Source organism: Fukomys damarensis, unplaced genomic scaffold (genome assembly GCF_012274545.1).
Source record: "Fukomys damarensis isolate Sample0158 unplaced genomic scaffold, DMR_v1.0_HiC HiC_scaffold_11, whole genome shotgun sequence".
Lineage (NCBI taxonomy): Eukaryota > Metazoa > Chordata > Mammalia > Rodentia > Bathyergidae > Fukomys > Fukomys damarensis.
The window spans coordinates 26,931,975-26,947,753 of NW_022900923.1; the positions used below are offsets into that span (position 1 = coordinate 26,931,975).

At 37.9% G+C, this 15,779-nt stretch overlaps 1 protein-coding gene across 2 annotated transcripts in view; it reads left to right on the forward strand.

Annotated features, from left to right (window-relative positions):
* CUNH1orf21 (chromosome unknown C1orf21 homolog) overlaps positions 1 to 15,779 on the forward strand; it is a 199,644-nt gene that overhangs the window by 161,908 nt on the left and 21,957 nt on the right. For both annotated transcript variants that reach the window (XM_010631727.3, XM_010631726.3), the window contains 2 exons: positions 2,917 to 2,993; positions 11,612 to 11,672. In XM_010631727.3, coding sequence (XP_010630029.1) covers positions 2,917 to 2,993; positions 11,612 to 11,672 — 138 coding nt within the window. The remainder of the gene's footprint in view (positions 1 to 2,916; positions 2,994 to 11,611; positions 11,673 to 15,779) is intronic.

Sequence of the window (15,779 nt, forward strand, 5' to 3'; positions counted from 1 at the left end):
AGTTGATTGAATTGCGAGCTGAACTACAAATTCTTTTTTTTTTTTTAATGGTATACTATTTCTACTTTTTAAAAACTACCTGGCAGATAAATTGTGGGTTCAGACCTGGGAATTTGGCAAACTATTTTCTTTAAAGACAATGAAGGAAACCTGTCACTTCAAGGAACGTAATTCAGAAGTTGTATTTCCAGTGATGAAATCCAAACTTTTAACCAAAAACTAGAATTTTGGAAAACTTTGTACCTACCACTGTGAGCTCGTCAGTATCAAATAAGAGATTTATGTTGCATTTGGGCCTGGTGGTAGTATCTATAGTCCCAGCTACTTGGGTGACTGAATTAGGAAGATTGCATGTTCAAGCCCAGGCTGGGCAATTTAACGAGTTCCTATCTCAAAATTTAAAATATATAAATTTGTTAAAGGGCTAGGAATATTGCTCAATGTTAGTGCACTTGTGTAGGCAGCAATAGGAGGCTCAGATTCAACCCCCTTTACTGAAAAACAGAGTTTTCTGAGGAGATAAATGGGAATTTCAACAAGTGTGATTTTTTTTCATACCATATAATAAAATTGGTCAAAATTTGAAAAATATAGGTAAAAAAGTCTTGATACAAAAAAGTTTAAAAATTGCTGGCCTGGTAGCTAATAGCATGGACTCTAGAGCCAAACTGCTTGGGTTCAAATCCCAGTATTACTACATACAGCATTACTTGTGTAGTTCCAGGTAAGTACTTTACTTCTTGATGCCTGGGCTTACTCATCTGTAAGAGGGAAACAGTGGTGCCCATCTTAGGCACTGTAGGCATTGTAGGCATTAAAATGAATTAATACATGTAAATTACTTAGAATTGTGCCTGATGTAGTAAGTGCTCAGAAAGTTATCGTGATTGGTGTTGGTGAGTGACAGTTTGTAAAAATGAATAAATATAAATGCAAAGCTTATTATTATACAGTTGACTCTTGATTTACAAACTCAGTTGGTTCCCAAGGGCAGGTGGCAACTCACATTGCATGTAAGTCAATATAGCTGAGATCATGATGTTTACCTGGGTACACGTTATAGATAGGAGGCTAACCCAAGTTGTTCATATGTCAGGCCAGTTGTAACTTGAGGGTCCACTGCCATATATATTTTTTAAATTGGAAAATCTGAAGATACTTGTTCTCTCTCCTGTTCAGCTTTTGATCCTCTGTTATTTAGGAGGGACTCATCTTTAACTGCAGGACAAGTTTTTAAGGAAAATTTGATGAAACAATCTAGTTATGAAGAGTACAATTTAAGAGATTTGAGTATAAATTACTGTTGTATACCATTTCTATTCTTAGATTTAGAATTGATTTTCATAACTCAATAATGTTGAAAACTATGGTGGATCATTTAAGTGGAAAGAGTTTGGGAGATTACATGGATAGAATAAAAGATAAGGTACTGTCATATATACATACACCCATTTCCGGTGTTTAGCCTAAGAGCACAAACAGTATAAGGGAAAAAATGAGCACCTTGAAAGGAACCTTTGTCTTCAGTCTTGCAGAGACACTACATTAGAGCTATTTTTTATCTCTAACTCCTAAAGAGAAATTAATCATTTGTTGGCATTGTTCCTTTGTTCTTCCACTCTGCTGACCACCTTCCACGAAATGCCACTGCCATGCCAGGCATCACGGCTCAGTGGAAAGGGAGGACATGGCCCTGCCCTTTCGGATCAAGACATTTGAGTTTTCTAATTTTTCCACTTGTTTTGTAAAGGAAAAGATAGTTCATCTGTTGTTTCATGCCTACATAGGCTAAAGAGACAGTGCATATCTTATACTCCTTCATTGTTCATGGCAACATTCTCAGTTTTAGTGTGAAACAAGGAAGGTAAGATTGACTACAAGAGAACTATGATTCTTTTTCTCGAAGAATGTAACAAAATTATCTTGTTTTTTAGAGTACTAATGTGATGCACATATGAGCATGGTAAATAATAATCACAGTATGTACACCCTTGGAGTTTCACCGGCTTAACTGGCTTCTGCTGTCCTAGGAGAAATATAAGCATAAAAGAGCCCATTTTAGGACCATCTGTTTTATGTTTCTTTCCATTTCACTCCACATGGGGTGAGAATATTGAGTTTTCCCACAGCAGTTTTTATTCCTCATAGACACTAATTACAGCCGCACCTCAAGCTCCTTGAGTATGTCATAGTACTCAACATACTGATAAGTAGGTTTAGAATAGGGTTTCCTTTCATTTTAGGGGTAGATCTGCTGCCAAATTATAAAGTAGTTTTGAATATTTCTTTAAAAACATAAGAACAGTAGTAGAGTTGAGATCGTGAGCTTACTTTCATTTAAGATTTGAAAGTCTCTCCTTCCCATGTGACTGGTGTACCAGGAATAAGAAATCAAGTTGGGCTAATTCATTCTAAATCAATACCTAAATCAGTGTTTGTTGATAGGTGAAAATAGTTATTTTTAGTCATGTTCTCATCCTTGTCACTGCTAGGCCCTGTGAAAACTTTGTCTTGGTAACTGCTAATAACTTTACAAATAAAATCACTGAAGTCAGTTAACTTGGGAAAGTAGATAATGGCTGTGAATATACTGCTCATTCTCTGACACAAGAATCTTCTGTTCTGTGATTCTGCGTTATAATTGAACAATTATATATTAGCTGCCCATTGTCTTCTGAACAGTCATGCCTGTTAAAAGGCTAATTCCTCTTTTCCCAGTGTTCTCTGTTAAAATGTCTGTGGGTTCTATCTTTATTGTGTAACATTACTGCAAAGACTTCTGACTTTGTCAAGTAATTAGCCGTGTCAGAGGGCCCCATACATCTCTAACTAACATTTCTGTTATGAAAACTCATGCCACTGTTTAAGTTCAGATTCTGATCTTTTCTTTTCCATGTATATGCTTGTGTGTTACAGGAAAAAAGTGCCAGCTCAAATGTAAGGCTTAAAACTAATAAAGAGATTCCTGGATTAGTTCATCAACCCAGAGCAAAGTAAGTTCTAGTTTCTATTTTCCTTATGTTGTTTTTAAAACCAAAAGTGTTTTCAGAATGGGCTCCATTTTGGCTACCAAGTAAGCAGGACTTATTATAAAACTTTAGTAACCATGACAGTTTGGCCCCAAAGAGAATACAGAATCCCAAAACATCCACATACACATCAAAGCTGACAGTTACACACTAGTTAGAAGCAAAAGAGGAGAAATATCTTTCCAATGGTGGGATAGGGAAGGCTTTTGAGCAAGACACAAAAAAATGCAAATCTTAAGGAAAGTCATTAATGAAGATGCCTATACTAAAATTCAGAACTTTGATTTATCAAAATATATTGTCAAACAGTAAAAAGCCACAAAAGGGAGGAAGACTACATACATTGGTTTTCAGAATATACAAAGTAATTGTACAAATGAGTAAGCAAAAGACCCATAGAATAATAGGCTAAAGACAGGAACAACCATTTGACTGAATTGGAAACATGAATGGCTGTTAAATATGAAAAAAATTGTCATTTATACTCCCAAATTGGCAAAAACCTAAAAGTCCGACAGTACAAAAGGTCAACCATATTTGGATTAATAGATATTCTTAACCCTTGCTTACAGGAGCATAAACTGATACGATTACATTGGAAAACAATTTGCACACTCTTGTAAAATTGAACCTAGGCATACTTTACCCTGAAGTACCAGTCCCAGGTGAATATGCTTAAGAAATTCTTTGTGACATTTGTTCCCAAAGACATATTTTGAGCTCATTTACATGAGCTCTTGAAGGTAAAAACAAATGTCCATCAAACACAATAGTGGGGCCAGGGATTTAGCTCAGTGGTTCCGCCACCTGCCTCACAAGTGCAAGGTCCCAAGTTCAAGCCCTGGTACCAAAAAAATATGATAATAATAATAATAATAATAATAATAATAATAATAATAATAATAATGGGCAACAAAACCACAGCATATTCCTATGGGGGGAATACTGTACACCAGTGAAAACGGGTGACCCAGAACTTTGCATAGCAGATAGAAGAATCTCATAAATACAGAGTGGAAGGGCCAGAGATTTCACTCCGTGGTGCTGTGCCTGCCTTGCAAGCCCAAGGTCCTGGATTTGATTCCCGGTACCAAAAATGAATACCTATATACACTCATGCACGCATACATACGTTCATACATACATTCATACATACATACATAGATACGTTCATACATACATACAAGTTGAGGCAGTGAAGTCAGTAGCAGTATGCGTCTGCATATGACTTTGTTCATATAGAGTCCCAAAACAGACAGAACTAAACAGTATAGCATATAATAAAACAATAAGTAGAAGCAAAGAAGTGAAAAGGCATTAGATTCAAACAGTGAGTTTACGATAAGGTTTTGTCTGACAGATTGTAAGACTATGGAACTGGAGCTTTGTTTCTCAATGCAGGTGCTAATTATATGGGAGTTCCTTTCATTATCATTCAAAAATGTGCAAATCACGTTATGTTTTCTATGTGTTATGTATTTCAAAATTTTAGAATCTTAATGATTTTTAAAGAAAAAAAACCCTTTTGAAAAACAGATTATATTACATAAGGATGTATAGAGTGCCTACTACATTTCCTCAATGGAGCAAGTACTTGAAAATATGTGGCTTACCCATAAACAACCATCCATAAATGTTTTATAAAATAGTGAATACATTTTTTAAAGTTAAAGTGAATAATGAGTGGTTTTCTAGATTGTTCTAGAACTGTTTCTACATTGGCAATAAAATGTACTTTGAAACCATGCCACTTGTTTTTTTGTTTTTTTTGAGACAAAGTCTGTGTAGTCCAAACTGGCCTCCCAAATGAGGTGAGTGAGTCAGCCAGACTTAATTCTGCCTCGGCCTCCCAAATGCTGGGATTACAGGTGTGCACCACCATTCCAGGCACACTTTGAAACCGTGAAATTAGCCTCCCACCTCAAAAGAAGTTCTGTTAGCTGGGTATGGTGGTGTGAGTCTGTAATCCCAACACACTGGGGTGGTGAGGCAGGAGGATTACAAGTGTAAGTACCACCTGGGCAATGTAGGAAAATCCTGTCTTAAAATAAAAAGAGCTATGAATGTAGTCAATATGAAGGCTGTGGGTCCAATCCTCAGTGCCACCAAACCAAAAAAAAAGGCTCTGTTTTTTGAGAGGCCATCTCTATTGTGGTGTGCTCAATTTAAACAAATTCCCTGATGATACCAGTGGCACAGGTACATTTGAAACCCCAAAATAAATCTGACTATTTCATGTATATAAGAACTCCATAAATCAGAGATCATAAGCAGAAGTTGTATTATCTATGGGCCTTCTTAGAAAGCTTCTTAAAAACAACCTAGTTCATAATCACTTTAACTGGCTCAATGTCTGTGGATGACAGCAGCAATGGCCGCCATGCTGCAGCAGTCAGGGTACCTCCAGGGCTAGGGAAGGGCCCAGTAATTTAATTTTCACTTGCAAAAATCTGAACACCTTAAAATCGACTTATGGTTTACAATGTCAGTGTAATGATGCAACGAATTATTTCCCCCTCAGGTCAGTTTTGTCCCATAACCATGACCTCCCTGCTAGTCACTTTATGCACTTGGGCTGCCTGTGGGGACAGTGTCTGATAAGACAGCCGAATCACCTTTTCACCCGTGCCCTCCGAAATACACAGTGTTCAAGTGCTTCCCTCCTGTCTGACTTACATGGAGAGATTGAATGGAGGAGAATCTTTCTGTCCTGTTAGAGAGAACACTTACTTAACCTTGAAACCAAGAAGCAGCACACTTGGCAGACTGGCAAGTGCTACAGTTCATGGAGGAGTTTATTAAATGGACTCATGTGTTTACCCTAAAATGATGAAGAAAACCTTTTTTCACATAGTGGAGCGCACACATGCATGTGCGTGTGTGTGTGTGTGTGTGTGTGTGTGTGTGTGTGTGTGTGTTTTAAACAAAATATGAGAATACTAATATTGAGTGCCTGCAATTTAAGAAGTCTTTCTTGGGGGTGGTCAAAGGATATTATACTTTTTCCGCTGCTGACGTGTAAAATAAAGCCATCATTTATTAGGCAGATACATAAAATGAGAGAGAGCTGGAAGTGTGTAGAGTTCATCCCTAGCATGCTCAAGGCACTGGGCTTGATCTCATGAATGAATGAATAAATTGGGTTTTTTTGTCCCACAGGTGGAAGGCCAATCCCATCCAATAAAGATAGTTAACCTTCATGCCTTCATTTATTTATTGCTACACTTAGTAGCCTTGTGCTCTCAAGCAGGTGACCTAATGTCTTTGGGTTTCAGTTTTCTTAGAGAAAAATGGAACTGAAAAATCCTGTCACACAAGTCCTGGAATCAAATGAAATACTGTATGTCCAGCGCTTATGACATTGCTGGCACTTGGTAAGAATGGCTTAACAGTTTAGAAAAACTGAAATGTCATTTAACAGGTCAGATAAATGAACTGCACACGACAGATAGGATACTTGTTCTCAGCTTAATAGAATGCTCTATGCACACTCCTGGGTGGGCCCTAGCAATAGAATATTAGAAGAAAAGTGATTCCTGATGGATATATAGACCATGATGCTTTCCTTGTAAAGTTAGAATCCACTGCCATGGATAATTGGCTGTTTTAAATCACACATAAAATGCAGTGAAAAACACATGAAGAAGCAGTGGTCACATTGGAGTGAAGGGAAGACACAAGGTCAGGAACTAACCTACAGTCCACTATAGCTGCGTCTATAGTTAGTCAAGGTTCTAGTTTTTTGTTTGTTTTTTTGTTTCAAGGGTGCTTGTATTATTTTATGAAATCAACATAATGAGCTAAATCAATAAAAGTAAATAGAAATCTGTCATGAAATAAAGAGAATCTATTTCCCTGAGCTCCTGTTGAAAAACGATGATAATAAAGGAATAACTATTCAGGCCAAGGTTACCAGGAATCTACTGGGTAATTGAATTTCATGTTTGTAGGTGTAAGAGAGGCAAAAATTTATCTTAGTCATCTCAAGGTTTCCAGCTGGACCTGAGGATTAAATTTTTATAAAACAAATTAGCAGGAGAAAGGCATAAAGATGTTTATATGTACATGGAATCCCCCCTTAGGATAATTAAGATCCAAACAAAAAAGCAGCAAGAACTAAACACTTATATACTAGGTTGAACAAAGAAAGGCAATTGTAGAAGAATGCCTGAAATATGAGAGGTGACCAAAGACTGGTAATAGTTACTTTGACAAGGTCTGTACAGAATTCTCTTGGCTTTGGCTCCCCATCTCCAATGGTAAGAGTATCGCTTTTCTCCTAGTATAAAGAGAGCATCTTCCAGGTAAGAACTTTATCTCTTGCTTTCAGGAAGAAAAAGGGAGGTCAGAGTACCCCTTGTCTGCTGTTTTTCAGGTGCCTTTGGCTCAAAATAATCAGTGTGCCAAAGTGGCATATTTTGCTTAAGGATTTAGGAAATTAGAACCTTACCGCCTCATCTTTTTTCAATGACATTAATTTTTTAAATATAGTTTTATTAGTGCTGCTTAATTTTATAACTATTGGTTTTGAATGTGGTCTTTTCATGCATGCATACATATAATTTTGATCACACCCCATTCTCCCGTTACTCTCCCTTACATCCCCTCCCCCTTAGTCCCTTCCTCTTGTCTAATAATATTCTCCCTCCCACGTTCACGTCATCTTTTTCAGACTTGTAACTTGGGTTTTATTACTTGGAATTTTTTATTATTTAATTTATTATTATTATTTGCTAAAAATGAAAGTCATTTATCGTTTAACTTTGAAGCCCATTTTGCCCACCACTCGTTAATATGGTTCCTTTTCATTAAGATTCCTTAGTGCCGTCATCCCTAGTCCCGTGATGCTGGGGGGAAGGGGCTGCGATGGCACAGGGTGAGCTCACAGAGCTCTGTAGCACTGGCTGGAGCCCCAAGAGTGCAAGGTTGAGTTTTAGATATAAGAGAGAAATAGGAATTACCGAAACTGCTGAACTTTATTCATTAAATCAGGTACCAACACATAAATCTTCGTAAAAAGACTTTCACATCTAAATAATCTTAGTACCAGCTGTCGATACCATATAAATTTAAGTCATAAACAGTTAAATAGTCCTTTTTTGTAGCTTGAGTGAAGATGGGGAAGCCCGTGAGCTTTTCCTCCTCACCTCTTTCCTACTCACAATCAGCAGCTGTGCCCTGGAAAGAATCTGAAAATAGAGTTGTTACCCTGCAGCTGGTCTTCACCGTGTATTTTGTACTCTTAAGGTAAATACTTATATTGGTGCTGCTCTAGTGATAGATGTCCTCATGGAAGGAGGGACGCTGTTTATCCAAGCACAAATCGGTGAATTTAGCATAGTTTGTTGTGTTCTTCCTTCTGGAATGAGCCTACGGAGACCAGCTGAGTAAGCCTTGTGCTTTCAGATCACACCATTCCTGAGATGATACACAGAGAACTAGGATGCAGTGTCTGCCAGTCTTGTGGGGACAGAAGAGTTTATCCGAAAGAGCTTGTCTACTGCACACAGTTTTGATAATAACAATTCTGCCTCCGCTCAATCAGTCTTGTCTAACAGAGTGAGTGTACTGCATTTCAGCGTAGCAAGAGAGTGAATCAGTCTGGCGTGTGACTCTCCTTGGTCACTCACCAACTGAGGCAGAGGCAGACAAGCATATCTTAATGCTCTTAGACAAAGAGAAAGTAAGCAGCATTTCTGTATCAGTGGGTCAACACAAAACTGACACCACCAAGGTTTTTGTGCTTGTACAACATGAGGCCTGCATCCTGAGGTCCTGGCTTTCATGCTCAGTCTCCAGCTCCCAATTCAGACTCCTGAGTCTCCACTAAATGCATCGTGATCTCAGAGATGGCAGACACAATTGCAGCATTAAGACATCTCTCCCTGTCCCTCTGCTGTGCACAGGCATGAGTGCTAACCAAACATTTCTATTTTCATATTGTGACCATTAAATGAAGGAGCAAATGGAAGTTGGTAGCAAGTATAGACTGTGAATGATAGGAGGAATCTTAGAGACCATTTCACCGGTTAGATGGAGAATCTGAGGCTCCACACCTCACCCACGCTAATGTGTGCTGACACTGTGAGGGCCAATGAACCATATGAAGATATCACTTTGTCATGTATTTAACAAATATTTCTTGCCTTCCTATTGTGTACAAGGCGATATATGCTAAGAATACCAGCAGAAAGTTTCTACCATGAACACAAAGAACTAAAAATGCCATTTTGGTGAAATCTCATGGAATTTCCTAGGGAAGCTACATATACACATGATTATACATCTATCTAGTTATCTATAACAAGATATTTTTCTAGGTGTAGTGGTGCATATCTGCAGTCTTAGCTACTTGGGGAAGCTGAAGCAGGAGGACAAGTTCAAAGCTATCCTTAGTGAAACCCTGTCTCAAAATAAAATGAAAAGGGCCGGGGATGTTCTCAGAGATACAGTGCTTGGCTAACATATGCAAGGCCCTGGATTCGCTCTCCAGTATATTTTAATGCCTTTACTATCTGGGACCTACAGCTGTCTGGCAGCCTCATCCTTTGAGAGCTTGGCTAAAAGCAGGAAGGGTGCCCAAGGGGAACCTGGGCAGCCAACCAAGAGGCCAGCAGATTCATGCTCAGACTCATAGGGAAGCCCCCAGCTCCTCTATACCCTGTTACCTGAACTTCAGACATAGCAGGCAAACCTTGCTGTGCATTTCCAAGCATGGAGCAGAGGCAGCAGCTGAGAGGAAAGCTGGAGGAAAACGGACACCACTCTGACAAGAAGAGATGTGAGAAGAACCACACAGCAGGCTGAGCACTGGGTTGCGGACCATTTTGCTAATAGGGAGGCCTACACCCCATATGAGTGTCTCTGGGTAGCTCCATATTGCAGAGTATTACAATCTGAGAACAAGGGAGTGGATCCTAGTCAGTAAGTGAAAATTGAGAAATGTTTGTAGCAGATCCTCTATTAAAAGTGTATGTAGGGCCAGGGATTTAGCTCAGTGGTTCCTCCACCTGCCTTGCAAGCACAAGGACCTGAGTTCGATCCCCAGTACCAAAAAAACAAAAACAGAAACAAAAAAAAAGTGTATGTAATTGGACTGGGATTTAGCTCTGTGGTGCCACTGCCTGCCTCCCAAGCACAAGGTCCCAAGTTCAATCCCCAATAACAACAACAACAAAAAAAAGTATGTGATTTAGGTAGGTTTGCATCCAAATAAAAGCTGTTTAGCAAGTAAAACTTTGCAGAATCAAAAAACTGTACATAAAATAGCTTTTCTGCCTAAGATTCTACAGAGAGATTGTGTAATGTATCCTCATCCTAGATTCTACTCTTCCTCTCAAACCTGCATAGGAAACACACCCTTTCCCCACAGAACATTTACCTTATTTGAACTGATATATAAAGGGTGGCAAAATTAAATGATGTGTGAAATTAATTTGTAAAGTGTGAAATGATTAATGGTATCAGATATTGCATTGTTTTCCTTTTATAATAAAGCTGATGCTCACAGATTTTAAATCTTGGTTTAAAATCAAGGGAGAATGTTCTCTGAGCCCTGCTATTTGCCAAGGGAGGCTTGAAGGGTTTGGGGTCACTTGTACCACTTCACATGGCCCCTGATGTGTGCGGCATTATGCTAAGGGCGCATTGGATGAGCTTCCCCCCACACCGAGCTTGAAGGGAAGAAACCATTCTAGCATTTACTCTCCACCCCCACACCAGACCCTACAACCAATAAGTACTAGTAGGAACAGAAACAAATGTGGCATGTGTGTCTCTTACCCAGCATCCTTAATCTCGTAGGATCACCCACAACTCTTTGCTCAGTAGAAACAATAGACGTGTTACCACTAAGGCTCATACCGCCCACCTCCTTCTCCTTTGTGATTTTTCTCTTCTCATCTTGTCTTCTGATATTTTGTCCCCACCAAACATGTCAAAATCTTCCTGAGCAAGCTGTTAAAGGGCGTAAGAAAAGCCAACACATAGGGCAGGTGCTACTCAGACATCCCCTCTGAGTTAGTCTGCACATTCCAGTGGAATTTCAGTCCCACAAAAGCATATTCGCTGCCACAACTGTAGAAAGTGATCAGGGACAGTGTCAGGCAATCACTGTGTTCCCAGCCTGTTTCTCTCCATCCCACACCTATACATCAGCTGGATATCTCGCTGATACTGACAACCTCTGTAAAATACACATTTCAGTATAACTAGGATAAATTTTATTTACACAGTTGAAAGATACCATGTGCTGCTTGCCCTTGCTCTATTTCTTTTTAAATTATGAATGTATTATGAAGAAAACAATTGGCATGTACCTCCTAGTTAACATTGCTATAAACAACATCTGTACATTGAAAGGAAATTGTATCCCTTAAATCATAGTTACTGGTAGATTAGTGTAAAACACACTTGCAGGATTACTGTAATGACATACATCTCTATTATAATCTTAAAGTATTTCAGTGGAAAAACCTATAATAAATAAATGCCCCAGAGTTTAAGGGCTCACATGTTTCATTTGAGGGAGTTAGGGTTAAGGAAGCATTGAAATATATACTTAACTACTCTTTGTTTTTCAGCATGCACATCTCTGAAAGCCAACAAGAATTCTTCAGAATGCTGGATGAAAAAATTGAAAAGGTAAGAAGTAAAATACCTGACTACATGCTTCAATGAAAATATATTAATTGCTTTATAAATTAGGATAACAGTGTTCTTATGTCTGTGTTATAAGGCTTTTTGTAAGCGATTAGGTAGAGTTAAAACAAAAAAGAATAATTATGAAAAAATTTGATGTGTGGTAGAGCATCCCAGGATTTCAGACGGTCCTTTCTTATTAAAGCTGTCAAGTCTGATAGAGACTACTAAACAGCCTTTTCTTAGGTGGAGCATTCTTATCTATGTATATTATTTTGCACCTGATGTGGTACCCTTACCTCAAACTACAAGGAGCCCCTTCTACAAAACCTAACATGAGTCAATTATATGCTTGACACTGCTCTGAATTCTTTACAAACATCTTACACCCATTTTAATCAATACCTACCAGCTTATCTCTGTGGAACACCTATTCATGGATACCACAGATAACGCAGACACTTGTTCACAGATTCATGAGTCTGATGTAGCAATCCCACCTTATCCAGATTCCCTCTCCACAGGTTCAGTTACCCACAGTCCATTGAGGTCCAAAAATATTAAATGGAAAATTCATAAATCTTAAATCACTTTTATTATAGCATATTGCTATAACTATTCTAGTACTAGTTATTATTAATCTCTTATTGCACCTAATTTATAAATTACATTTTTTCATGGGTATTATGTTCCTATTTGCAGCCATGCACCCCATAACAATGGTTTGGTCAGTGACTGACCACATGTATAACTGTGGTCATGTAAGATTATAATGATTTGAAATATCTATCTTCAGTGTTACAGTAGCTGTTCTAGCATTACAGTGCAATACATTGGTTAGGTGTTTGTGGTGATTCTGGTGTAAACAAACCCACTGTGCCTCCGGTCACATAAAAGTGTAGGACTTCAATTACATAGAGCACATAATACTTGATCATGGTAATAAATAGCCATGTTATTTGTTGTTTTCAAGTGTACACCTTCTACTTATAACAAAAAATTACCTGTAAGACAGTATGCCATGTGTGCCAGTATACCTCTGGCAGTGGCAGGTTTATCAGATCTCTTGATTACATCAAGAGTCCACATCAAGTGCTTGGCCCAGGCTACCCAGGCCTATGCAAGCATACTGTATAATGTTTGCACAATAGCAGAATCACCTAATGACACATTCTCAGAATGTGTCATTATTGTTAAGTGATACATGACTATATAATAGGGAAAACAGAGGGTTTGTTTGCCACTGTTCTCAACTTCAGGAATCCTCCCAGGGGTCTCAGGATGTATTCCCCATGGATAAGGAGTACAACTACGTGGTCAGGTTGGAATTCCAGCCCAAGTATGCCTGACGCCAAAGCAGAGTCTCCAAGTTGCCTCTCTTAATAATGTGTGGATGTAAACTGACAGGAGGATTCAAATTCAAAGTTGAAGAGAACCCATACTTTAGATCTCAGAATGTCATACACTAATCGACTGAATGCAAAATGAAATATAGCAAGAGTTAAAGAGAAATTTTAAGTTACAGAATTTAACTTCATCACTGTAGAGGAATGGATTTGCTGTTAAAGTTACAAATATGAGTATTCTAATTTGTGAGCTTTATTTTAAAGAAGAGTAAAACCCCACATTCAGAACATGTTACACTATGGTTAAGGCATCAGAGGCCAATTTTGTATCTTTTTTTTTCATTGTTTATTGGTACATTTAAGGTAAAAGTAACATTCATCATTGGGATCTTGTGCCTTTGCATGATGTATCTTGATTCTTGTATTTTCCCCACTCCCCTGCCCTTCCTTCACCCTGTTTACCCCTCCCTCTTTACAAAGACTTTGTTTCCATTTTTTCCTTTTTTCGTATTTTTTCTTTTCCCTTATTTCCTTTCCCTTACCTTTCCCACTTTCCCTTCTCCTTTAGACATTTTCTTTCTCTTTCACACTATCAGTTATACCATTTGAACCTTATTTACCCTTTCAGTTTTTCACATCAGAGAAACTATTTGGTATTTACTCAAGTGTGTCCTATTTATTTCAATTAAGAGTATGACAGAGGCCAATTTTATGATCTTTCAGTTTTAATTTTTATTCCTTTTTAAATTTTTGAGGCCCTTTTATCAGAACATTTCTTCATGAATGCCTAAGTTATGAATTCTTAACGATAATGAAAGAGGCCTTACATTTGTCAGTATTTCAGCTGCAAACTCCACTGTGAGGTAGACCTCTGAAAGGATAATTATATAATCTTCTGGCCCATTAAAAGACCAGCAAATATCACCAATTTGAAAAATAGAGATAGATGATGAGTTAAAATTGTATTTTAAGCTACAGTGCTCCCTGGATATACATACATATTTAAAAGTGTAATAACTTTTTATTTTCTGTGAAATTTTAGCTATGGATGACTGTTTTAGATTGAAAACTTCAACTAGGAGCAATTTCCAAGTTTCACATCTCAATTCAAAAGCTGTTCACCTTGCTGATAACATTTTGTTCTTAGTAAAAAAGAAGCATAAAAAGAATCATTTTGCCAACTATGATGATAAAGATCGTTCCGTTTTCTGTTTGTACCCCCCCACTAGCTTTTTTGGCAATAAAAAGATCTGTTTAATAGTTAGACTGGAAAAATCAAAGCTTAAATTTTAAATTATTTTTGAAACAACATTTACAGACTCTGACAAGGCATTTAAGATTATCTTATCTCTTTCTAACATGTTTCCATAATTTAAATTCAACTTCATATTGCTCAAAACTGAAGTTCATTGCTCCCACCTGAAATCTGATTTCCCTTTTTCCTTTGCCTCCAGGATCCAGAGTATCGTATGCTTAGCACAATGACAACAAAGTGTATAATTTGATTGTTTTATCAGATGGAAGCTTCACTGCACAAAGGAGCACTTGTAGATTCAACATAAAGTGTTCCCCCTATTGCATGCATGTATACAGTGTGTGTGTGTGTGTGTGTGTGTGTGTGTGTGTGTGTGTTGAGGTTCTGGGGACTGAATCCAGTGCATTATACATGGTGCATGCTGGGCAAGACTCTATCTACCCCAGAATGAAGGCATTTACTTATCTGACATGCACCACTTGATTTCTACGGGGAGTTTTCTGTCCTCTCTAAGCTCTGTTTTTCTTTTCTTTTCTTTTTTTTTTTTTCTGTTTTTTTTCTTTGTTTTTTTCTCTTACCTATAGTTCATTCCTCTGAACATTTTGAATATGCTATATTATGTATGATTTAAGCATTAAGTCTCCAGCAATTAAATACTGCTTCTTAAATATGTTGGTTTGTCGTAATCTTTTTCATATTTTATATAGTCACAATTGAAAGCTGGATTCTTCCAAATTGTTTTTGACCATTGCTAATATTTCTTTAGCCAGTGTTAGCATGAGGACAACTATAAATGCAGCTCAAATCTACTTTAAGTTTTATAGGGTTGATTTAAGAAAGACATTAAAGTCACCTACCTACAGCTTCATGCTGAGAGGTTTTGAGTTTCAAAATTTCATCTTGCCCAAAAATATCCAGGAATTCCTTTTTTTTTTTTTTACCCTTACATGGTTGAGAAACAACTCTGTGACGATGTAAAACTGCTCTTTCTGACTCTTCCAGTGAGTTTATTAAATGTATGTGTGGCATGGTTTGAATTTGCCTTCCAGCTTTCCCCTCAGAACACCAACAAAAACTTCTACTCTGTATCCCTCAAAATAGATGTGAAAGCATTAATAATAGTATGCTGAAACTGGGACTTTTTTGGCTTGATATTTATAGTAAAACTTACACTTACTCTGAACCACTCTAGAGTTCATCACAGTGCACAGCTGCAGTTTACCTTTGCACCAGAATTGGTTTTCTAAGGAGTTCGCAGTGACCTTCCAGAAATGACAATTTTTAAAAACAAAGAGCTGGTGTAGTAGCTCAGTGGTAGAGCAGTTACCTACCATGTGCAAGGCCTTGGGTTTAGTCCCAATGCCTGTAATTTCAGCTGCTTTGGAGGCTGTGGCAGGAGGATTAGAAGTTCAAGGCCAGCTTGGGCAACTCAGTGAGACTCTGTCAAAAAGAGCAAAGAGGTGGGGTTGTTCTCAGTGATAGAGGATTTTGAGTTTGATCCCCAGTGTG